At 47.3% G+C, this 25,963-nt stretch overlaps 1 protein-coding gene across 1 annotated transcript in view; it reads right to left on the bottom strand.

The window, feature by feature from the left end:
* The window catches only part of cpamd8 (C3 and PZP like alpha-2-macroglobulin domain containing 8), a 119,625-nt gene that overhangs the window by 43,170 nt on the left and 50,492 nt on the right, over window positions 1-25,963 (bottom strand). The window contains exons 29-35 of the mRNA XM_056276951.1: window positions 16,120-16,276; window positions 14,734-14,808; window positions 10,130-10,295; window positions 8,775-8,861; window positions 6,975-7,111; window positions 4,757-4,912; window positions 2,393-2,455 (exon numbers count right to left, since the gene is read on the bottom strand). Of these exons, the coding sequence (XP_056132926.1) occupies window positions 2,393-2,455; window positions 4,757-4,912; window positions 6,975-7,111; window positions 8,775-8,861; window positions 10,130-10,295; window positions 14,734-14,808; window positions 16,120-16,276 (841 nt within the window). The remainder of the gene's footprint in view (window positions 1-2,392; window positions 2,456-4,756; window positions 4,913-6,974; window positions 7,112-8,774; window positions 8,862-10,129; window positions 10,296-14,733; window positions 14,809-16,119; window positions 16,277-25,963) is intronic.

Genomic DNA, 25,963 nt, shown 5'->3' with positions numbered 1-25,963 from the left:
GGGACGCCCAACCAAGCCGGAGGTAACACGGGGATTCTAACCAGCGAGCCCCGTGTTGGTAGGCAACGGAATAGACCGCTACGCCACCTGGACACCCCAATCCCTATCCTTTATAACAGTGGTTCTCAATCAGGTCCTCGTTTTACCACCAATACTGCTGTACCTGCTGTTCCAGGTCTGAAAGCTCCCTGACTGGAGGCTGGAATACCTGGAACACCAGGTGAATGTAGGGAACTATCTGGCAGAAGAGAAAACCAACGGCACTGGTGGTACCGAGGAACTGATTGAGAACCACCGATTTATAAGACATGAGTAATTGCAAGGATAAATTGGTGTATGAACCTAGCACAATTGTCTCCTCCGATACATGTGGAGGAGGAGACAAGCTGCTTCTTTTCACCTGACAGTGAGGAGTTTCACCAGGGGGACATGGCGTGTAGGAGGATCACGCTATTCCCCCAGCCCCCCCCCGAACAGGCGCCCCGACCAACTAGAGGCGGCACTAGTGCAGCAACCAGGACAGGTACCCACAACTGCCCTCCCACCCACAGACACGGCCAATTATGTGTGTAGGGATGCCCAACCAAGCTAGAAAAAGCATCCTTGTGTACCTGTAAAGCTTCCTACAGACGGTGTGATGTGGGCTGTCCCAGATGAAGGATGACTAAATGTGGCGATATCTTTTGTCGTGGCTCCAAAACGGTGGTCCTACATCGCACTGTGAGACAGGTTCAAAGACGGCCATTATTACAGTCTTGCGACCGAAGATAATCTGGGACAAAAGTCTGACACTGTCAGAAATGTAGGATGACCATCTCACAATGTGACTGCTGCTACGACCTACGCCTACAAACCAACCAATAGAAATGCAGCACGAATTGACGCACTGATCAACGCCACGCAGAATCTTTGCTGGCGCTAAACACAAACAAACACACTGTTAGCATCTGTGACCCAAATGCCATGGATTCATCAAAACGAGCAACAAAACGAGCTAACAAAACGAGCAACAACATAAGCAAAATGAGCTGCGGCAACTATTGAAAGGACTGGATTCCTGCTTGGCGTCATGTTGCTCTACCAGCGGCGTAGACTGATTACGCGCTGCTATGGCATACACGCTGATGATGTTTTTATGGACTTGCGTCATAGCCTGCGATTCGTACAGTCTACGTACATCAAACTTGAAGTCATACCCAAGTTCATTAGATCCATATCGCACAGTGTGGCTTGCAATAAACTTCTAGGACTGCTAGAATCGCAGTCTGCAGGAGGCTTCAGACACACATGCATCATGTGTGGATGTTAAGCTAACAAGCTGCACACACGCATTCAGTCCAGAGATAAGAGAGCAGAGGAAGAGAAAGTGGAGACAAGAGGAGAAGAAAGCAATTGGGAGACGTGTTTAGCAAACAAAAGGTATGAGAGGAGAAAAGAAGAGAGCTGGATGAGAGGAGCGAAGAGAAGAACAGGATTAAACAGGAAGGAGTTAAGAGGACACAAAACCAGAGGAGATGAGAGGAAGGAGAAGGGAGGATAAAAGCGGAGAGAAACGGGGATAAGAGGACACACTATACTCAGAGAGCCGGAAAGCAAGTTAACTCCTCGCAGTTGCTTATGAAAGAGCCTTTTGTTGTTCTGGGACAAGGTGGGAAGGCGGTAAACAGCATCCTATCCGGGGGGCCGCAAGAATCAAGAGGAATGATTGCCCCCGTCCAAAACAACAAACTAAACTCTCCCAGATCACTCCAATTTAGATGGAGGAATTTGGGCATAAGGGACCAGAGCATGGGAATGGTAACCAGTCCCCCCCCCCCCCCCCCCGGCAAATCCTCCCTCTGAGTCAACAGGGCAAGCGCGGTGTTCCACAACCGTTCCTCTGTGGGCACCCTGTGAGACGGCAAAGCTACACGTGTGTTTGTCTGGGTGGGTTTGTATGTGTGCACCGGCATGTTATATGGTTTTAAGTCTCAACATGCTGATTTCAAGGAACTGTTAGGAAAATGTTCCTACCTCCCCAGCAGACGATACTGCTTGTTTAAAAAAAAAAAGTGCACTTGTTTCATGATAACAGGACTTGTTTCGAGACGTTTACTCTAAAAAGAAAGACTATCTCAAATCTAGTTTTTTATTCAGAGATTTATTTCCCTGTTTAGTGAGAATTGCTTATAACACGTGTTATAATCGTGATACAAGTGTACTTCCTTCAGATAAGAAATAATATTTGCCAGTAGGCATAAAAACAGTTTATTGGACATATCTTGAAATAAGTGTTATGAGATTTAGAATAAGATAAAATACCTTATGATAAGATTGTCTGTTTTGCAGTGCGTGTTTGTGTGTGTGTGTGTGTGTGTGTGTGTGTGTGTGTGTGTGTGTACTGATACAATACCTGCATGAGACAGCAGCCTTCTCCTTTAGCGCTGACAAAAAGGCCTGTAGGGATACTGGGGATCTGGAAGGGGGGGGTAAGAAAGCAAGTGCAAGGGGGGGGTGAGAAAGCGAGAGGGGGGAGTTAGAGAGAGAGCGGGAGAGAGAGGGGGAGAGGGCAAGAAAGAGAGAGAGGGAGAGAGAGAAAGTGAGAGAGAGAGAGGGGGAGAGAGACAGAGAGAGAGGGAGACCTTGACCTTTAACCAAGCCTTTAATGTTCCAATTCTTCATTCACAGCAAGATAACATTAACACAAATACTCATATACATAGTGAAAAATACAACAATTGCCATACACAGTAAAAACAAAAGGATACACACCTTCCCCTATTTTTTTTCTTTTTTCAGAAATTAAGAAGCACTTGGTTTTCTACCGTACACAGCACATCCCCATGTCCCCAAATAGAAATAAATCCTTCCAAGTTTGAAATAAGTTTGAAAAACATGAACTCAATTTTCAGCCGAGCAGCCACTACACCCCTGAACATGAGCATGGCATCTGCGGACCCTGTGCCTTTCATTTTGTTCCGTCTGCTAAGCCAAATGCTCATTTTTGCCTGACCTATCAAAAAATTAACCAGGGTGACACAGCTGCACTGTGCTGCCGTGTACCTCGGACCAAAGACAAACAGGCTGTCTTTGAGATCCTCTCCTAAACCTCTGAGCCACTGCTGCAGTGCAGAGAAAAGAGGGCTCAACCTGGGACATCTGAGCCATAAGTGCTGTAGAGTTTCCGCATTGTTACAGAAAGAGCGGTGGCTCCCTGCCCTAGGATCAATGTGTGCCACACGTCTGCTCGTAGCCCCAGCCCCATGTACCACCCTCCGCTGTATATCCATGTACCACCCTCCACTGTAGATCCGCAGTGTGTTTCTCTATGGGGGGGTTTTACAGGGACCTCCAGCTGCCCCTGGGGGATGAGCCTGGTGCCAACACACTCAACCACCTCGACTCCTGCATGCCGGCTAGCGATGTTCTGTTGAGAACCTTTACAGTGACTGCGTACAAGACCTTCTGTGACGTACTAGGGGGGAGAGAGAGAGAGCAGGAGCGAGAGAGAGAGAGGGAGGGGGAGCAAGAGAGAGCGGGAGAGGGGGGGGGGAGCGGGAGAGAGAGAAAGAGAGTGTGAGAGGGAGAGAGAGAGCAAGAGGGGGGAGAGAGGGTGAGAGAGAGGTAACAAAAGAGAAGAGATGATAACACAGAGGTTAAAGAGAAGAGAAGAGAAGAGAAGAGAAGAGAAGAGAAGAGAAGAGAAGAGAAGAGAAGAGAAGAGAAGAGAAGAGAAGAGAAGAAGCAGTGAAAACCAGAGGGGGCAGGTAGAGGTGAACAAGTAATTTATCAAGTGAATTAGTGCCCTAGGCTGCTCCACCGCCACTTGTGGCTCTCTGGCTACTAACCAACAGGCCTTAATTGCCCCCAATTAAGCTGATACCACTAATCACAGCATAGAAACATGCCCGGCAGAGAGAGCAGATCAGCTACACTCTCACCTGAACCATGCCAGCTAACCAACCCGGCCTTTCTCACACGGCCGGGCTGACCTGTAGCCCAACAACCGGCCTGGGTCATGTGTGCCCACGCTGTCAAACCGGTAGTGCATGGGCAAACAGGCCGCTACAGCAGCACTTATTAAGTTGACGGAAAAAACGGTGCTTTGGGGAAAAACCGATCCAGTTTGGTTTGTTTTGGCTTGGCAGTGTAAAAAAGGTCCGGGCTAATCCACAGCTAGTCCCGGAAAAAGAGAGATTAATGTTTATGGCCGGAATGTACAGCAGCCCTGCCGTCGACTTTATAATCACTGCCTCGCTCAGCGCCATTCAAAAGGGAAAGGCTCGGCGCAAACGATCTCTCTGAAATGAAAGGACTCCTCTTTAAGTGCTGGCGAAACACTAAAGTCACCGGGCTGGGTTCTTTATTATCGCTCTCCATATTGGCTAATACTGATCAAATGCTGACAGGCTTGGCAAACATCTACGACTAACTGGCAGCAAGCAGCCTGTGAAGACATCTGAATTGGTTTTGCCTCATTTGCAGTGCTAACAGAAACAGTAAGAGGTGGGCCATCCTCTACTCACTTACTGTCATACAGCAGCCTGTGATGACTTACAATATAGAATACATCATGATTTCATGATGAAGACCTTTCAAGAATAAATAGTCTTCCTCTTATGATGTCCTATCCACTTATCTTATCTTAGCTAGTCTTATTTTCTCTTATCCACTTATCTTATCCACTTACCTTGTCTTATCCACTTATCTTATCTTAGTTGGCCTTGTCTTAACTTATCTTATCCACTTATTTTATCTTATCTCGTCTTAGTTTTACCCTGGCACTCTGGAGGATCTTCTTGTTCTCTCGGTGCAACTCAAAGGTTTCCTGGAAGTCCAGGTTAGTGGAGGCCAGGGAGATGGTGAGGTTGACTCCGCCCACGTAGGACAGGATGGCGTACTCGGAAAGAGCCTGCAGAGCAACACACGTGTCCTGGCGTTGGAAAGAAAAACAGAATCAACTTCACTTGACCTGTTAACCACATGGATGCAGACTGAGGTCCTCTGGATAGGTTCTTCTTACTGTCCCGAGGTCCAGGTTCATGATTAAAAGGCCTTGGCTATTTAAGCCCCAGGACTCTGGAATGCCAAATAACTGCTGGGATAGGTTCCAGCATCCTGCGACCCTACGTAGGATAAGCGGTTTGGATAATGGATGGATGGATGGACTTTGGGGTGCCCTTCTCATGGAGCTCATGCCAGCAAACTATGTCTTCTATCTGAAACACACTTAAAATGATAATGTGCAACCTCCTAATTAATCCATTAAGATCAGGAGTGTGTATACAATAAACTGAGACCTGTGGTGCTTCAACACACCACCTCTTCTTGATTCTACAGAGGTCGATGGGTTTGTGAAATATTTTATTACCCTATTGGTTTAATATATATATATATATATATATATATATATATATATATATATATATATATATATATATATATATATATAGCCTGTTTGTGCTGTCCTCTGAAGGGAGTAGTACACACCGGTGTAGGAAATCTTCAATTTCTTAGCAATTTCTCGCATGGAATAGCCTTCATTTCTAAGAACAAGAATAGACTGTCGAGTTTCAGATGAAAGTTCTCTTTTTCTGGCCATTTTTAGCGTTTAATTGACCCCACAAATGTGATGCTCCAGAAACTCAATCTGCTCAAAGAAGTGCCCATCCAACCAATCCAACTTGTGGGAGCTGCTTCTGGAAGCGTGGGGTGCAATTTCTCCAGATTACCTCAACAAATTAACAGCTAGAATGCCAAAGGTCTGCAATGCTGTAATTGCTGCAAATGGAGGATTCTTTGACGAAAGCAAAGTTTGATGTAAAAAAAATCTTATTTCAAATACAAATCATTATTTCTAACCTTGTCAATGTCTTGACTCTATTTTCTATTCATTTCACAACATATGGTGGTGAATAAGTGTGACTTTTCATGGAAAACACAAAATTGTTTGGGTGATCCCAAACTTTTGAACGGTAGTGTATATATATATATATATATTTTTTTTTTGTGTGTGCCCCTACTCTGTTGATGGGGATGGGTTGTGGGGGGGGGGGTTGCTGTGTTTTATATGGTTGTTGTTCATTGTATAATCTGATGTAATTTGAAAACTATAAAAAAACTGCCTCAATTGAAAAAAGAAATACACTACTTAATTCAAATGGTCTGGTTCAAGAAGCACGGGCAGTGTCGTCACAATACCCGCCAACAGGACGTGAACCTTCATTCACAAATGGAAAATGGCGCTCGCTACAAGGCGTGACGAAGACAAACGCAGGATTTTAGCTGTTATTTCTTGGCTTGGTGGTGGTCAAGGCTGCAGTCCATTGCTGAAGAAAAAAAAAAGTCTAAAATCCCACGTTTGTTATCACGCCTCATGGCGAGTGTCATTTCCTGCATGCGAAGAAACGATCGCGTCTTGTTTGCCAAATTAACAGGAAAAAAATGCACAATGTCACTTTATAAGCTCGGTTTTATAAACATCCTCATGTGCAAAGCTGAAATGTTTCACCTTTTTTTTCCCTCATTTCAATTTTCATATTACTCTTTGTCCTGTTCTTATTCTTTTAACCAAAGTACTGATAATTTCTTTTTAATCAATGTGTTTTGTAAAGTACTTTTTAACAGTGGATTAGAAAAATGCTTCATAAATTAAGTTCCTTATTGTTATTAGTATGAGTAAACAATGAGTAAAATGAAAAAAAGGAAGTTGTTTTCACATTTATCTGCATGGTAACGGGTGATGAAGCTGGGTATAGATTTCCTTCACACAGTATCATGATTTGTTTGCAAAAATATTGTTGAAACTGCTTTGAGAGCTGCCACAGACTGAAGTGTACATGTGGTTATGAAAAGGTGGAGCTCTACAGGCTCAGATTTTCAGCTTCAGAACATTTCATGTCATAACCTCGTCTCCAGTTGTGGAGTTATGGGTAAAACCATACACATATGTGTGGCTACACACCACAAAGAAGTAAAAAGAGAGGGAGAGCTACCTGTGTAGAAGAAAAGCCTCCGAGGGCGTTCCTTTGTTGGGACAGCCATTTGACCACAGGCAGGGCAGAGGCCACATCCCCCAACAGCGTGTAGGTCAGCAGGCCGTAGGCTGTCATCTCCACCTCTGCCGACACCACTGAAAAAGTGGAGATTTAGTTGTGTATATTTTCTCACAGTTTCCCGATGGTAACAACCGACCAACTTCATGAGGTGTAGGGTCAGGTCCGAGATGCAATTCTGCAATTCAATTAAAGTCGAAACATCTGATTCCAAAACACTGAAACTTCTGTACAGTAAACCCAGAAGAACGCATTTAGTAGTTTTTGCTAACTTTGAACTATTCGCTGTCCTGAACTACCATGCTTCAGAGCACTGCCCTCACTCCTCTATCATCTCTCATCTCATCTCATCAGCAGCTGCTTCTCCGGGGTCGGGTCGCGGTGGCAGCAAGCTAAGTAGGGCACTCCAGACATCCCTCTCCCCAGCAACGCCCTCCAGCTCCTCCTGGGGGATCCCAAGGCGTTCCCAGTCCAGATTGGATATGTAGTCCCTCCAGCGAGTTCTGGGTCTACCCCGGGGTCTCCTCCCAGTTGGACGTGCCCAGGAAACTTCCAAAGGAAGGCGCCCAGGAGGCATCCTAATCAGATGCCCGAACTACCTCAACTGACTCCTTTTAACGCCAAGGAGCAGCGACTCTACTCAGAGCTCCCTCCGAATGTCCGAGCTCCTCACCCTATCTCTAAGCCTGAACCCAGACACCCTACGGAGGAAACTCATTTCAGCCGCTTGTATCTGCGATCTCACCCTTTCAGTCACTACCCAAAACTCATGACCACAGGTGAGGGTTGGAATGAAGATTGACTGATAAATTGTAAATTGAGAGCTTTGTCTTCCAGCTCAGCTCCTTCTTCACCACAATGGTCCGGTACAACATCCACATTGCTGCTGATGCTGCACCATCCGCCTGTCAATCTCCCGCTCCATCCTACCCTCACTCGTGAACAAGACCCCGAGATACTTGAACTCCTTCACTTGAGGCAACAGCTCATCCCCAAACCGGAGGGAGCAATCCACCACTTTCCGGTAGAGAACCATGGCCTCAGACTTGGAGGTGCTGACCCTCATCCCAGCCATTTCACATTCAGCTGGAAACTGCCCCAGTGCGTGCTGGAGGTCACGTTCTTATGAAGCCAACAAAACCACATCATCTGTGAAGAGCAGAGATGCAATTCTGTGATTCCCAAAACAGACACACTCCTCACCTTGGCTGCACCTTGAGATCCTGTCCATGAATATCACAAACAGAATCAGAGACAAGGGACAACCTTGGCAGAGTCCGACACCCACCGAAAACGTGTTTGACTTTGTGCCGAGAATGCAGACACAGCTCTCACTTTGGTTATACAAGGACCAGATGGCTTATAGCAACTGCCCCAGTACCCCATACTCCCACAGTACCCCCCATGGGGTGCCACGGGGTACATGGTCGTAAGCCTTCTCCAAGTCCACAAAACACATGTAAACTGGCTGGTCAAACTCCCATGTCTCCCTCAGCACTTCCGCATGGTAAAGAGCAGGTCCATTGTTCCATGGCCAAGAAGGAATCTGCATTTTTCCTCCTGGATCTGAGGTTCGACAATCAGCCAGAGCCTCCTTTCTAGCACCCTAGACTAGACTTTCCCAGGGAGGCTGAGCAGTGTGATGCCGGGCTCCAATTATCCATCAGATACACTCCTCTATCAGTCTCAAAGTACATGTGCAGTTAGAAGGTGTCATCACATTATATGTGGAGCATATACCTGACTGAGAGAGGCCATCGCTGAAGCCCATGAAGGTGTCTTCATCTGCCACCGTGCTGCCAGACAGGCTCCAGTGGGTGAAGCCATCTATGGAAAGGGAGAGAGAAGAATGGGAGGGAAGGGGGGGCATCTAATATGGGTATCACTGTATCATGTTCAGCATCCACTGTATCATTATCTACTGTAGCTACAGAGATGCCCCGCATTAGTTTCAATGGGGAAAATTCCTGTTCACTGTATTTACTGCACCGGGGGAACAAAGTTATTCTGACGGTGATCAAATGAAAGGGTTTTCACAAGCCAGCCAGCCATGATGGCAGAAAAGCTCCGCTTGAGAGGGGCAGAAGAAGTTGGCACTGTAAACCCAACTGAAAACAACTGTGAGATTAGAGATGGAGAGATTAGGGGTTAAACACTGTAGACTGCACAGAAACTTTCTTTGTTTAATTTTTCTTTTTTTTAAAAACTTTTCTTTTACCAGGACACCACTGCACACCGATGAAGGCGTAAGCCGAAACGTTTGTGCCAATAACTCCTCTGTGCAGTATTTACTCCAATTCACTCTAATTAACCAAGTAATATATAAAGTTTTCCAGAAGAACTGGTTGTGCAAACTTCTACTTCTTTTTTCACCAGGACATCACATTGAGATTGAAAATCTCTTGAAAAAAGCTGGTCAAGGACTTGCAAATATAGGCACCAAGCATAAAAATTCAAGATAACCTGACATAAGAAAAAAAAACCCTGCATAGCAGGCTATAAACAAATTATATCAGACAAAATAGACATATGTACATAATGCAATAGTCTAGTACAAAAAAAACAGGGTAAACACTGTTGAAGCCGGCTAGAAAAACCAGATACAGATCTTAATTTCATATTTTTGATGTGTGGCTGACTCCGTTAGTTTGACTTCCCTGACACGGGGCGCAGGAGAGTACATGTAGGCTCTTTCACATGATTTACTTTGGATCAATTTGGACTGGATATCACTGTTGTTGATGACTACAAGAGTAACGTCTACCACAGTATTTTATGTCTCATGTCATGTGTCTTCTGCTTTATTTTTTTGCAAAAAAATAAAGTTGCACCTTGCCTTGAATCCAGACCCATGACTGCATGGAAGAATCTACCCAAGCAGCTTAGCCTCATCTTTTAAATCGCCTTTAAAAAAGTCACATATAGAAAATTTGCTTTTTCTCTAATCCCTTCCCCGCCCCCCAACATTTTATTCTTCAACTCTTTGTTTATACTCTTTTACTTGTAAAGTTGCTTTGTAAACTCCCAAGAGCGCTGCTATCGCTCCTCTATCTGTGCCACGGCTTGGAAAGCTGCAGCGATGACCGTAGTGGTACCTTGTGTGATGGCCATGTGGTTGAGGCGCCGCAGGGCCAGGGGGGCGTAGTGGCTTCGGAGCAGGGCCAGGGCATACGCGGACAGCGCCGTGGTGTACGGGTCATCTGTGGAGTATGTGTTGCTCTCCAGGAAGTCTTTGGCCTTGGCCACTGACACCTTCTCTTCCTAGAGCATGCCGGAAAAGGAAGACACAGGACGCACGTAGGCAAACAGGCAGAGATGAGTATCTGCAATGTGCAGGCACACACACACACACACACACACACACACACACACACACACACACACACACACACACACACACACACACACACACACACACACACACACACACACACACACACACGTGTGAAGAATGTGAGGGTAGGGGCGTCCGGGTAGCGCAGCTGTCTGTTCCGTTGCCTACCAACACGGGGCTCGCCGGTTCGAATCCCCGTGTTACCTTCGGCTTGGTCAGGCGTCCCTACAGACGCAATTGGGCGTGTCTACGGGTGAGAGGCTGGGATGGCTCGGAACGGGTACAATTGGAGAGGAAAAGGCGGGAAAAAAAATAAAAATAAAATAATAATGTGAGGGAAAAGCTATCTCATATTCACAGTCTTCTGGGGGGCATTAATAATTCAGTTTTTAGTAAACCCCACAACTGGAAAAAAAAAATTCTCCAGAGGAAGTGAAATTTTCCACCTGACGGGAGACTGTGCTGGTTGCCATAGCAAACCCCTGACACACACACACACACACACGCCCACGCACGCACATTTCTGTGAGTTATAGATATGAGCGTAACATGACATGACCTCCGACCTACCCCTCCCCAAACACACACCCTTTTCCACAATCCCAACTACCATCATCATCATCATCATCATCATGATCGCTGTCAGAGGCCGACTGTTTCTACAGCCCGTCCTGTCCCAGTTCACTGCCCGTTTCCCCCACTGAGATACGCTTGCGGAATAACCGTTCATTTGGCCATTAAAAAGTGGAGGCTTGACTTTCATCTCGTCCAGATGTGACCTTCTCCCTCGCCCCGTAGATGATAGGGTTCAGCAGCCACTCACTGTAATTGCTCCAGTCATCTTTTAATTAGGTGAAATTGGAAAGGGGGATGGAGCCTCCGCTTTGATGTGCAGGATCCCTTTTCACTTTTTATCAGCTGTGAAAGGGCAGACTCTCAGAAGATTACCCTCAAGGGGGAGGAAAGGAAGGGATGAGACGGAGGGACGGATAGATAGAAGGAGAAGGTGGAGCGGAGCCAAGGAGTAGAGATGATCAACAACAAAAAAAAAACAGTCATCGCTGCAGAGAAACAGTGGGAGAAAAAAACAAACATGAGGTCTGAGGGCTTAAACGTCGGAGACGCCGGCAACATGGGGTCTCTTCCAAAAAACAAAACAAAACGTTCCGCAGTGTTCTGCGGCGCTTATGGTTTCTTCCTACTCGTGGAGTTGCTGAAAGTTTTTTTGTTCTTCCTTGTGATGAAGTGCAGCGGCTTGGGACGGCCAAAGTTAAAATGAGACACAACGTCCTGCATCAAACGTCATGATGAGATTCAACCCTGCGAAGCACACGAGGATAAAGTGTGCACCTCGTCCTAGGCACGGTAAAATAAAGGGAAAAAATACAAGGAAAAAGAGGATACGTCACTGATTTTTAAAGGGGAATTCGTTTTTTGCCCATCCCCTACCACACCACAGAGTCCAAGTGCAGGGTCAGTATCGTCTGGGTAGCGTAGCGGTCTATTCCGTTGCCTACCAACACAGGGATCACTGGTTCGAATCCCCGTGTTACCTCCGGCTTGGTCGGGCGTCCCTACAGTCACAATTGGCCATGTCTGCGGGTGGGAAGCCAGATGTGGGTATGTGTCCTGGTCGCTGCACTAGCGCCTCCTCTGGTCGGTCGGGGAACCTGTTTGGGGGGGAGAGGGAACTGGGGGGAATAGTGTGACCCTCCCACGCGCTACGTCCCTCTGGTGAAACTCCTCACTGTCAGGTGAAAAGAAGCGGCTGGTGACTCCACATGTATGGGAGGAGGCATGTGGTAGTCTGTAGCCCTCCCCCGGATCGGCAGAGGGGGTGGAGCAGAGACCGGGACGGCTCGGAAGAGTTGGGTAATTCGCCAAGTACAATTGGGGAGAAAAAGGGGGGATAAAAAAAAAAAAGGTGCAGGGTCAGTTAGGGGAGTGGTGCTTGCCAGCATAGAAGTTTTGTTGAAGGTCACACGAAATATCTAAAATGTTCAGAATCTGTGCAGAACTGAAGACTGTTTTAACAAAGACAGCAGCCCCGGAGCAAACAGAGAAAGTGAGCGAGGGAGAGATTCACAGAGCAAAAAAAAAAAAAGACAGGAAAAAAAGAAAGCGTCAAGGGGAGATTAAGCAAGATAGGTAGGATGGATTGCACCGGAGAAGCATCTTCCACGGGGTTTGATTGTCTCTGCATGTCTCCGCTCATAAATCTCCTGGTGCAGTCCGCGGAGTGATTAGATATTAGACTAGCAGCACTGGGGCATAACAAATATGAGCGGACTTGCTGCCAGCACATTCATCTTCGCAACTATCGGGGACGCAGTGACGCAGTTCCCACATGACTCATATCTAAGTTGACAGTTGTCTGATGCTACTGGCTGCATGTGTGTGTGTGTGTGTGTGTGTGTGTGTGTGTGTGTGTGTGTGTGTGTGTGTGAGAGAGAGTCAAATGGGGCAGGTTGTGAAGTGGATGCTGCTCAAGCTATTTCCCTCCGCGCTCTTGTTTCCACATTCAATCCTCCACTGATATTAATGCATGGTTCATAACCTGCTGCCCATATTGTGGTACAATATGGTATATTAAGGTTTTTTTTTTTTTTTTTTGCTCTTTTGGATTTTTTTTCTTTTGCCCCTTTTTCTCCCCAATTTTACTTGGCGAATTACCCCACTCTTCCGAGCCGTGCTGTTCGCTGCTCCACCCCCTCTGCTGATTCGGGAGGGCTGCAGACTACCACATGCCTCCTCCCATACATGTGGAGTCACCAGCCCCTTCTTTTCACCTGACAGTGAGGAGTTTCACCAGGGGGATGTAGCACATGGGAGGATCACGCTATTACCCCCAGTTCTGCCTCCCTGAACAGGCACCCCGACCGACCAGAAGAGGCGCTAGTGCAGTGACCAGGACACATACTGCTAGCCCATGCAGACCAACGGATCCGACAGTCATCCTTGCTGGTATTTGTTCCCTTGAACAATGATTTTTTTTTCTTTGCTTGGTTGGAATATATGTGTTAGTTTGAAGATGTGTGTTTTTGTAGTTCTTAAATTCGTTTTTGTCTGTACGTTGCACTGCTGTGGGCTGGGGGAAACGGCACTTCATGTACTCAAGTACATGAGGTGAAATGACAAAGTCTTCCTGATTTCTGACACACCGACATCCGGCTTCCCACCCGCAGACACGGGCAATTGTGTCTGTAGGGACGTGCGACCAAGCTGCAGGTAACACGGGGATTCGAACCGGCAATCCCCGTGTTGGTAGGCAGTGGAATACAACGCCTCAGCACCCGGACGCCCCCATATTATGGGGTGTTTATAGTGGGAGTTAGCATGGGGAAATACAGCTAAATGAGACATGATTTGGCCCACACATCAACCAATCAATCAATCAATCAATTTACATAGCACATTTCAAACAAACATGAAATGTTATACTATAAAAAGTACGTGTGTGTGTGTGTGTGTGTGTACATACACACAGGGTGTTGTGATGCGTCTAGTGCAGCAGTGTGTAGTTGGAGGGAAGGTGCATGTGTTCTTCCAACCCGCTTGTGTCCTTCCTGCCCTTAGCTTGCTGCCGCTGGCTAGCCTTTGTGGCGAATAGGGAAGCATGCTAGCGTGTAAGCCTTCCCTTGCCAGTACATAGCCTCTCCTTCACCAAGACTCCTGCCAGGCCTCCCCGTGGCCACACATGGTAACTGGGGTCTTGCGGCCCCAGGCTAACTTGGCAGGGGATCTCGGAGCAGCAGTGGGCCCCAGAGATATGGTGTGCAGGCCCACCCTGGTGGACACGCCCTGGCACCTATCAACCACTGCCCCGCTGCCTTGTGGGTGAGTCTGGAAGACATAAGGCTAAGGGAGCTCACCCCAACAGAAAAGCAAGCTGTGGCGGCACGCTTCGAGGCGGTTTCCGAAAAACTGGATTTCCGGCAGCCCCCTGCAGTTGTGTGGAGGTGCCGGTCGTCTAGGGATCCCCCTTGCCATCGGAACCATCTCCTCTACAATCAAGTCATGTGGCGTTGGGAGAAGCGCACCCCCCATGCCACTTTAAAAACCATCTCTGCGCAGGTATCTTCTGCTATCTGAGTCCTCAAAGGACTCACAAATAGAAGAAGATGGTCATCATCGGGCACGATGGACAACCAGCAAGTGTGTGTGTGTGTATGTGTGTGTGTGTGTGTGTGGATGGTGACTATACAACTGCTGGTTAGTATAAGGGCCCAGTGCAAGTGTGATTATGTGTATACAGTATAGTGGGTAGGATACTGACTCGGGTTCAGTTTTGCACAGTATTCATCACTGTGATATACTGGTGATGGAGAGGAAGTTATTAGTGGTTTGTTTTGTTGTGCCGCTTACCTCTGTGGTTATCCCTGTCTCCAGGAGAGCGGCGACCACATAAGCTGTGAGCGAGATCTTCCCGTGGATCCCTCCCTGTGGATGAAGGCTTATACATGATGATGCACGCTACAATGCAGAGCATTTTATGGATAACAGACACGGCAATACACACCATGTGCCAGATATCTGGGGCATTTCCTCAAATATTGCATCGCACCCTCTGCTGCAAATCTAAATAACAACTGTATTGAGGCCAAACAATTCTTTAGGCAATGTCCTCACCTTGTCTACATCTCCGTCTCATGTGTTCTTGTTAATACAAGATAACAGCTTTCACCTGGTTTTAATTGGTATGTGTACGTCTTGGAACAGGTGTTCCTGTTTTGTTGACTTAGTTCAAGCAGGGCAGCTCATGTATTTGAAAAAAATGTATATTTCATTGAAGTATTATTATCCATCCATCCATCTATTATCCAAACCACTTATTCTGCTCTCAGGGTTGCGGGGATGCTGGAGCCTATCCCAACAGTCATTGGGCGGTAGGCGGGGAGACATCCTGGATAGGCTGCCAGTCCACCACAGGGCCGACACGCCGACACACACACACACACACACCTAGGGACAATTTAGTACGGCTGAGTCACCTGACCTACATGTCTTAGGACTGTGGGAGGAAACCGGAGCACCCGGAGGAAACCCATGCAGACACGGGGAGAACATGCAAACTCCACACAGAGGACAACCCGAGACGACCCCCAAGGTTGGACTACCCCGGGGCTCAAACCCAGGACCTTCTTGCTGCAGTAATTATTATTATTATTATCATCCTGTGATGGCCTGGCGGGCTGTCCAGGGTGTCTTCCCACCTACCGCCCAATGACTGCTGGGATAGGCTCCAGCATCCCCGCGACCCTGAGAGCAGGATAAGCGGTTCGGATAATGGATGGACGGACAATGATTTGATTTTTTTTTTTTTTGATTTGGCAATGAATGGATTTGCTTGCATGCACTGATGAAACATGAGTGAATAATATTTATTCAGAACACAGAGAACATATCCCATATACTGCACAGTGCATGGCTGATCCAAACAAATGGCCGGCCGGCTTGGGTGGAGGTAGGCGAGCAGCAGCCAAATTAAGTCGTACAGCCTCATCCGCAACAGAAGCAGCGCAGACTGGGAAATCCCCAATTAAATAGACCTCCCTTTTAGCATCTGGGGCCATTGTGACTGGTGTTTGCTGAATAGGGGGGCTGAGGTGGACCGGGCCCAGCTGTTGGCAAGGCTTTGCCCTGCCCGTTGTATAGACAGAAACACCTAGATTAGCTCCCACATACACTCAAACACACACACACACACACACACACACTTCCGCACACACACACAGAAAAATGCAGGACTACCTGCAGGTCTTTGTTGAGGATGCGTCCCATGGCGGGGAAGGAGCCCTCGTCTCGCTGGTGTTTGATCAGCCAGGACTTGGCAGTGCGCAGCTCCTCAGGGTCAATGAAGATAAAGCCCCGTGACTGAGCAAAGGATTTCAGCACAAACGCTGTCAACCTGAAAGGAGAGAGAGAGAGAGAGAGAGAGAGAGAGAGAGAGAGAGAGAGAGAGAGAGAGAGAGAGAGAGAGAGAGAGAGAGAGAGAGAGAGAGAGAGAGGGAGAGACAGACAGACAGACAGAGAGAGGGAGAGGGTGAGGGAGAGAGAGTGGGAGAGAGAGAGGAGAGAGACAGAGAGGAGAGAGAGAGGAAGAGGAAGAGCAAGACAGAGAGGGAAGGAGAGAGAGAGAAGGAGAGCGAGAGAGAAGAGAGAGAGGAAGAGAGAGAGAGGGAGAGAAAGAGAAAGGAAGAGAGAGAGCAGGAGAGAGAAAGAAGACAGAGAGAGAGGAGAGAGGGTGTGAAAGACAGACAGACAGACAGACAAACAGAGCAGATGGTGGAGGTGAGAGAGTCAAGCGGGTGAGGAGGGAGGGAGACAGGGAGAAAGGGAGGAGAGGAATATCAAAGATCATTCCAAGCATGTGCTGACAAATCCCCAAAAAAAATACTTAGCGATGAAGCTTCACATTACTTCACAGTCCCTTTTCTCAGTGAAGTGAGAAATTTCCCAACCCGTCACACTCTTTAAACTTGTCAGCTTGGGGTGTCGGGGGTGGGGGTGTGCAGGGGGTGTTTAGAAGGGGAACACTTACTGATAGTGACGAGTGGAGATGCTTAGTCAAAGCCAGCAACAGGAGTATAAATGGACAGATCTGATGACATGGGGGGAAGATGGGAAGCGTGGAGTGGAGCGAAGGGGTGGTGCGAGGCGGGGGTGGGAGGTGATGATCGCTACCACAGGATGCAGCAGCAGCTGCGTTCTCAGAATGTGGAGTTTCTCAAAGTCAGATCGAATCCGGGTGTTTTTTTGGTTTTTTTGCATGCAAGTCAGGGACATTTCCTGAAAGCATTCTGCGATTTATACAAACAGCAACCCTGGGGGCAGATGCCGTGAATCTGGCTGGCCTTGGGAGTGTGACTTCAACTTTATGAGCCATGATTTCACCGGGCCACAGTGGAGAGGAGAGGGGAGGCAGGGGAACCAGGACGAGGGGCCAAGGGCAGCCCTGGGGGCCTCGACCGAGCTAATAAACACACAGTCATCCATAAACAACTGGCCTCCTGGTGGCGGTCTAAAGCCTTCGCTCTCGGCCAACAAGTCCTCGGTGACAGTGAGATGTTCCATTACAGTAACACTGCCCACGTCGGCCAGGGGACAAGGCAAACTGCTTACCATAAAAAGAAGGAAAACTGAGAGGGAAACGAAGAACATAAACAAACACAGGTTGCGCTCTGCTTTCTATAAGTGGGAGATGAGGCCAAGAGAGAGTAGCGAGGGAGATGGGGGGGGGATCCTGGTCTCATAAAGCGAAGCATTAAATCTTCCCTAGCTGGAACCGAGGCATTATTCCTCCCAAGAGACCGAGTGACGGATGGAGCCCCGAGTCTGCAGGAATTTTTATAATGTTAAGTAATATTGTGTCATCGACTTTAATTGACGGGAACCTTGGAGAAGTACTGGGAAGCGTAAAGTTGATTTAGTGGGAGAGGAAATGCTCAGAGGTGGCCCCGCTTCCACCCCTTGGCCATCGACAGGGTGTTACCTGCTTCACTGATGCTTTCCTCTCTTCATTTTCCCCTCAGCTTTCTCCTCTATCCAAACTTTCTTATTCCCTCACCCCCTCTTCTACCCATTAGTAATAAAACCCTACACTCAAACTCAATCAGGGAGACCTTCCTTTCATTATTTAGCTTCCTCTCCATTCCCAGAAAACAACTTGTTTTCCATTAAGTAACCACCTCCACCCTCCTACATGACCCCTAAACGCACCGTTGCTTTCCAATCAACTGTCTATTTAAAGCCTGCCAATCAATCAATCAATCAATCAATCAATCAATCAATCAATCAATCAATCAATCAATCCATTTCTTCTAGTAATGTCAGTGTTACACAACTCTTTGACCCCTCCACATGTCTTGAAGAGGGGGATATGGGGAAATCCATGGCCTTCATGAACAGGGTGTTACACCCTGTGACCTTACATGTCAATAAGGGGTGAACACCAAAGCTCAGGCTATCCACTCACTTATTTTTCAAATGATTATTAATTATAAAGTCGAGCCTGCCCTGAGTGAACTGGACTTGAAGGAAATCTTGACGACAATGCAAACAAACGTGTTAATAAATAAAAGGTTACAGCCTGGCATAACTAGACTGAAGTTATGGTTTGATGGCTGGGAGAGCTGGCGCTGGATCGTCTGGGAGAGCTTGGTCTGCCACGTCCTGTGGGCCCAGGGACCACGGCCTTGCCTGGAGCTGTGCCCGAAGAGGTAACACCGAGGGCGGTCTGACAGGACGCGAAAGCGGAGCAAGCTAAGGTAACTGCTAGCCCATGCAGACCGGCAGTTCCGATAACACCGGGAGCGGTCTGGCGGCGGCCTCGCCTAGCCTTGACTTTGTTTTTAGTGTCGTCATGTGGAGTGCAGGGAGGTGTGTTGAAGAAGTCTGGCTAGGAGAGCTGGTGTTGGATCGGCTGGGGGAGCTTGGTCTGCTGCGTCCTGTGGGCCCAAGGACCACGGCCCTGACCGGAGCTGCACCCAAAGAGGAAACACTGAGGGGGGTCTGTCAGGACGCGGAAGCAGGGAAGGCTAAGCTAACTGCTAGTCCATGTCGACTGGCAGTTCCAACAGTCATCCTGGCTGGCGTTTGCTCTCCTGGACAGTGATTCTTTTTTTTTGTTTAGTTAGTTTAGTTAGTTATGTGTTAGTTTGGAAAAATGTGTTCTTGCAGTTCTTGTAGTTTTTGGATGTGTGTTGTTGTCTTTGTGTTGCACTGCTGTGGGGAAATTATGTTTCATTTCCTTTCATGTGCGCAAGTGCATGAAATGAAATGACAAATAAAGAGTTTCTGATTCTGAAAGGGGAAGATGTAAGGCAGATTTGCAGAAAGAGCTCCCCACTCCTGGATTATTCTATGTTTTAATGTAGAGGAAGTTGTTGAAATATTAATTATTATTATTATGATTATTAATGAGTTGTTGCAATATTAAACACATCACTAACCTGGGTATTACTGTGTGCCATGGGGGGGTACTGAAACTGAAATGCATGCATTAGATGACATCGATGATGATGATGATTTATTTCGAACGTGTATATAAACAGATATACAGATTGGCCATTGATAATAATCTGAGGTGATCAACAAATCCACTCATCAAACTTAGCGAACAGATCTCCGTATGCACCAAATTATTTGTTACATGTTGGAAAAGGAGTAGGAGGAAGTGTACACTTATTTTTTCCTACCCCTTCTCACCTACTCTTAATCATGCACCCACGTACTCCGAGTGTTGTGTCCACTGTGGGAAGTGAGTGTTTGGTTGTGGTAATAAGTTAAGCTCCTCTACTGGTGAATTTGGCAGGTAACCAACCTTACTTGGAGGTGCTCAGATTCTATTTTAAGAATCAATTTGTGCTAAGAGGCTGTGGAGCTGCCCTTGGTGGAAAGTTTAAACAAAAACGCTCCATGCCAGTGAGGGTGTCCGGGTGGCGTGGTGGTCTATTCCAATGCCCACCAACACAGGGATCGCTGGTTCAAGTCCCTGTGTTACCTCAAGCTTGGTCGGATGTCCCTGCAGACACAGTTGGCCGTGTCTGTGAACGGTAAGCCAGATGAGGGTATGTGTCCTGATTGCTACACTAGCGCCTCTTCTGGTAGGTTGGGGCGCCTGATCGGGGGGGGGGGGACTAGGGGGAATAGCATGATCCTCCCACGTGCTACATCCCCTTGGTGAAACGCCTCACTGTCAGGTGAAAAGAAGCGGCTGGTGACTCTACATGTATCAGAGGAGGCATGTGGTAGTCTGTAGCCCTCCCCGGATCAGCAGAGGGGATGGAGCAGCGACCGGGACAGCTCGTAAGAGTTGGGTAATTGGCCGGGTACAACTGGGGAGAAAAAGGAGGAAAAAAAAAAACCCAAAATAAATAAATAAAGTGCTCCATGCCTATGGGTGATAGGAGAAGAGAGAGCAAAACACTGAATGCTGGTGATTAGGCAATAGACCGGAGCGTTTAATTCTCACAAACTATTTTTCACAAATAACAGCATCACACGCCCCGTAGCCAAGCCCTGACACCACCACAGAATTTCAACAATAACCACACTTCAGCATGCCAGTCTGGCACAGACACGGAAATAGATAGTTAAATTCATTAGCACGTATCAGTTCTCTCAATCTCTGGTATTCTCACACACACACACACACCACACCACACCACACCACACCACACACACACACACACACACATACGCCATTCCATACTAGCACCGTCAGATCAATCTCCGGCAGCCAGAAATGCCATGCCAGCCTCAACATGTCCAGCCAAGAACAGAGGCCGTCAGAGAACATGAAGCAGGGATCAGCCACGTTCGGGGCGGACAACCCATGAAGAGGGGAAGCATTTTCTCCAGAACTCTGCTCACAGCAGCAGTTTCATCCATAAAAACGTGACTCAGATTTTGTTTTTTTGCCCCATGAATAAGAGGACAAAGCCTGCGTAAGTGAAAACTTCCACCATCAGAGGTCAGTGTCCGGTCTAATGGAGGCAGCCAGCGGGAATGTGGACCTCCTTCATCAGGAGGCACCGTTGAAGTAGTAGCAGGTCTAAATTAGGGACGATTAGACCGTTAACTGAGTCTGACAGTTCAAAACAAATCCCAACACCTTGTAAAAGCGCCGCTCAAAGTACAGGGGAGTTCAATGGTGCTCTTGTCAACATCGTCTGACCAACAACAAACAATGTGGTTACCGCAGATGTGAGCTAGCATGGCTGAAAAGTCACCCAAACAGACTCCAGTTAAACATCAGAATCAGAAACACTTTGTCATTTCATTTCATGCACTTGCGAACATGAAATTAAATGAAACATGGTTTCCCCCAGCCCACAGCAGTGCAACACAAAGACAACAACACACATCCAAACTACAAGAACTGCAACATATATCAAAACTAACACAAATATCTAAACTAAGAAAAAAAATAAATTACTGTCCAGGAGAACGAACGCCAGCCACGATGACTGTCGGAACTGTCAGTCTGCATGGGTTAGCAATTAGCTTAGCCTGCCTCGCTTCCACATCCTGTCAGACCGCCCTCGGTGTTTCCTCTTCGGGCACAGCTCTAGGCAGGGCCGTGGTCCCTGGGCCCACAGGATACAGCAGACCAAGATCTCCCAGCCGATCAAGCGCCAGCTCTCCCAGCCATCAAACGAAGACAAACTTAGACGCAGACATGGACAACGACACTGCATGGACGGTACTGGGTGAGGCTGCCGCAAACATGAATTCGTGCTGCCATCTTCCCACACCAGCCATACCTGCCGAATATTATATTATACTCTGAATATTAAAACTGCATGGACTGGAGGAAGTTGGGGGTGTGTTTAAATAGAAATGCCTGTCGACATAGCCTTGTCAGCAGCGGATATCACTGCCATTTACTACCAACAGTTTCTCCTGAAGTGTCTCATCCCTTCGGGACAGGGTAGGCAGTAGGCTACAGGGTCTGAGTTGGGGGGACAGAAGGAGAAGGGTTGGGTGGGTGGTAATGGGGGTGCAGGGTGCCACCAATTACAACAGTATGCAGCTCTCAACAGTTCCAAGCACAGCCAGAGAGCCATAATAATATCAGCAGGTATGTGAACCACATCAGGAGAAGGGCTACCAGGCCTGGTTCAAACTGGCCTAAAACAGCACTGATGATAAACCCCTTAATGTGAGCACATCCTAACATTTGAGTTTGGGTGTGTGCAAGAAACAGTACTGGCTTCTCCATCTCCCCCACACCACCATCTAAAGGCTGCAGTTGCAATAGAAAAGTGATTATGCAGTCAACCGAGCATGGACTAAATAAGGGGCTAAAAAACATTTATTTAAGCATCTCTGATATATTCTCTGCACCTCTACACTTTATCGCCGGTGTGGGAAGATGGCGGCGCAAATTCACGTTTGCAGTGGCCTCACCCAGTACCGGTGTGGGAAGATGGAAGCGCGAATTCACTTTGCGGTGGCCTCACCCAGTACCTCACCCAGTACCATCCATGGTACAGTGTCTTTGTCCATGTCTGCGTCTAAGTTTGTCTTCGTTTGATGGCTGGGAGAGCTGGCGCTAGAACTTGTCTGCTGCGTCCTGTGGGTCCAGGGACCATGGGCCTGACTGGAGCTGGACCCGAAGAGGAAACACCGAGGGCGGTCTGACAGGACGCTAGCCCATGCAGACCGGCAGTTCCGACAGTCATCCTGGCTGGTGTTTGTTCTTCTGGACAGTGACCTTTTTGTTGTTTAGTTTAGATATATGCATTAGTGTGGACATATGTGTTCTTGTAGTTCTTGTAGTTTTTGAATATATTTTGTTGTCTTTGTGTTGCACTGCTGTGAGCTGGGGGAAACAATGTTTCATTTCATTTCATGTGCGCAAGTGCATGAAACAAAATGACAAAGTGCTTCTGATTTCTGATTATTACCTCTTGTCTTGTCTGTTTAAAGTCAATGCTTATATATATATATCTGAAGATTGTTGTGTTGTAGTGTTGTTATTCTACGTTAAGTACACTGAGATAGCCACGAAACCGGAGTCAATTTCCATGCAAGTGCAAACCTACATGGCCAACAAACATGATTTTCATTCTGATCGGATTCTGAAAAGAGCTCTTCTTTCTCCAGCATGCACGAACCCATGCAGAAGACACACAGGCAGGCTGTACATTTCAGACCTTAAGAGCTGTCAGTTTGAATCCTCAAGTTCATCCTCCTCGGTGTATTCCTTCTCACAGTAAGTCGGTGCGTTGCACAGCTTCCACCCTTCTCTGGGAATAGCGGTAGTGAAGTATCGAGCTCCTCTGGCATCAGAGAGAGCCAGCGCAGCACACCAAAACACCGCTGCCTGCCCATTTCATTATGTTCAATCTTTTCATTAGGGCCTGACAATTTCCGCTTAGATATATTTTTACAAGCTGGAATACATTAACACTGCATTAAGGGTGCTTTTAAGCCAGCAGTAAATGCACCAGTTTACTAGTGAACTCTGGACCCGAAACAAAAGCCTGGGTTGTTTTTGGATGTATAAACACATTGCTGATGGATTCATAAAGTGTCTGATGCAGGTTTCCTTAAGGTTCACCATCTGTGTTGTTGCCCACAAACCACACTGGTTGCTCCGGACTTCAAGGAAAAACTCAATGCCGCTCCCCGTCACATCCTCATAACCTCTCACAGCCATCTGAAGGAAGAACTCAAGGTTTCCATGGTGCATTTTAATGTTACCAATTATACCCCGGCGCTTAGGCCAACATCTCAGAGGACATGATCTCCACTTCTGCTCTCTAGTTAGTGCTAAAAAATGGTGGGGAGTCATTTGATGAAGTGCCTCCAGACCACTTAAAAATAAGTCTCCGCTGGTAGCACTAAGAGCTGGCCCATACGGGCAGGAAGGTATGGAGCCAACATGATACCGCAAATATGAACCCTCTTTAACCGAAAATAAGTCATCGGAGCCTCGTCCACCTCAGGGATGCAATTATGTAGTTTGTTTATGATTCTCGGCGGTTTATGTAACCTGCTGTTTCACTGTATCAGCTCTGTTAAATATCATAATATCCACCTCGGCTAATAAATCAACCGGAGGTATGCGCGTTGCAACGTAGGGTGACTGGAACACTGGAGGCCCTCAATGAGATTCCCTTTTTCCGTTTTCTAAATATTATGAGATGGTTTTGGCCGCCTGCCTGCCCCCAGAGAGTGTAAACATGAAATAAACACTCAGAGCAGAAAGAGGAAAAAAACAAAAAAAACCCTCTAAGTGATTCAAACCTAACAACAGGAATGTATTAATTTGAACACAATGTGCTGTGATGCTGATAAGAACATCATTGCTTTGGCTGGCAACCTCCTTCCTGGTTCAAGCTGAAAGGTATGTGGCTGCAGACCAACCTGTTTTTAGTGGGTACAAGCTGCGTGAACTTTGACGGTTACATTTACAATGCACATATACACAGGGCCCAATGTACATGTAGCGAATTCGGGGAGGGCAGCCGGGAACCGCCGCAGCCGGGATGTGAACCCGGGTCTCCTGCACCACGGGCGACTATGTCAACCAGTCGACTAAAGGTTCTGACCCATTGGCCATGGGCTAGCCGTCTAGTCATTCATGGTTGTTAAACTACCCCCCTCCTTCCGGAAGCGTGTCCCCGTGCTTCAGCATACCAGCTCCCTTGCACCTCTGGGTGCACGCGCTTCCGATGGCCTCACGATCTCACCATCCCACTTCTGACACCAATGTAGCGAATTTGGGGGGCAGCCAGGAGCTGTCGCAGCTGGGATGTGTACCCGGGTCTCCCGCACCATGGGCAACTACGTTAACCAGTCAATTAAAGGGTCTGACCCGTTAGGCAAGGGCTAGCGAGTCTAGTTATCCATGGTTATTACACTGTGCGGGCGACCCGGGTTCGCGTCCTGCCTGCCCCCCGAATTTTCTACATTGGTGTCAGAAGTGGGATGGTGAGACCATGAGGCCATCATAAGCACGTGCGCCCAGAGGTGTTAGGGAGCTGATATGCCGAAGCGCGGGACATGCTTTCCGAAGGAGGGGGGTAGTGTAACGGCCGCGGATGACTAGACTTGCTAGCCTTTGGCTAACAGGTCGGACCCTTTAGTTGACTGGTTAGCGCAGTCACCCGTGGAGCAGGGGACCTAGGTTCGTGTCCCGGCTGCCCCCCAAATTCACTATATATATATACACTACCGTTCAAAAGTTTGGGATCACCCAAACAATTTCGTGTTTTCCATGAAAAGTCACACTTATTCACCACCATATGTTGTGAAATGAATAGAAAATAGAGTCAAGACATTGACAAGGTTAGAAATAATGATTTGTATTTGAAATAAGATTTTTTTTACATCAAACTTTGCTTTCGTCAAAGAATCCTCCATTTGCAGCAATTACAGCATTGCAGACCTTTGGCATTCTAGCTGTTAATTTGTTGAGGTAATCTGGAGAAATTGCACCCCACGCTTCCAGAAGCAGCTCCCACAAGTTGGATTGGTTGGATGGGCACTTCTTTGAGCAGATTGAGTTTCTGGAGCATCACATTTGTGGGGTCAATTAAACGCTAAAAATGGCCAGAAAAAGAGAACTTTCATCTGAAACTCGACAGTCTATTCTTGTTCTTAGAAATGAAGGCTATTCCATGCGAGAAATTGCTAAGAAATTGAAGATTTCCTACACCGGTGTGTACTACTCCCTTCAGAGGACAGCACAAACAGGCTCTAACCAGAGTAGAAAAAGAAGTGGGAGGCCGCGTTGCACAACTGAGCAAGAAGATAAGTACATTAGAGTCTCTAGTTTGAGAAACAGACGCCTCACAGGTCCCCAACTGGCATCTTCATTAAATAGTACCTGTTAGAGCCTGTTTGTGCTGTCCTCTGAAGGGAGTAGTACACACCGGTGTAGGAAATCTTCAATTTCTTAGCAATTTCTCGCATGGAATAGCCTTCATTTCTAAGAACAAGAATAGACTGTCGAGTTTCAGATGAAAGTTCTCTTTTTCTGGCCATTTTGAGCGTTTAATTGACCCCACAAATGTGATGCTCCAGAAACTCAATCTGCTCAAAGAAGTGCCCATCCAACCAATCCAACTTGTGGGAGCTG

This window comes from Lampris incognitus, chromosome 3, assembly GCF_029633865.1.
Source record: "Lampris incognitus isolate fLamInc1 chromosome 3, fLamInc1.hap2, whole genome shotgun sequence".
NCBI lineage: Eukaryota > Metazoa > Chordata > Actinopteri > Lampriformes > Lampridae > Lampris > Lampris incognitus.
Note: the sequence above shows the minus strand (reverse complement) of the source record. Positions and strands in the feature narration are given on the sequence as shown.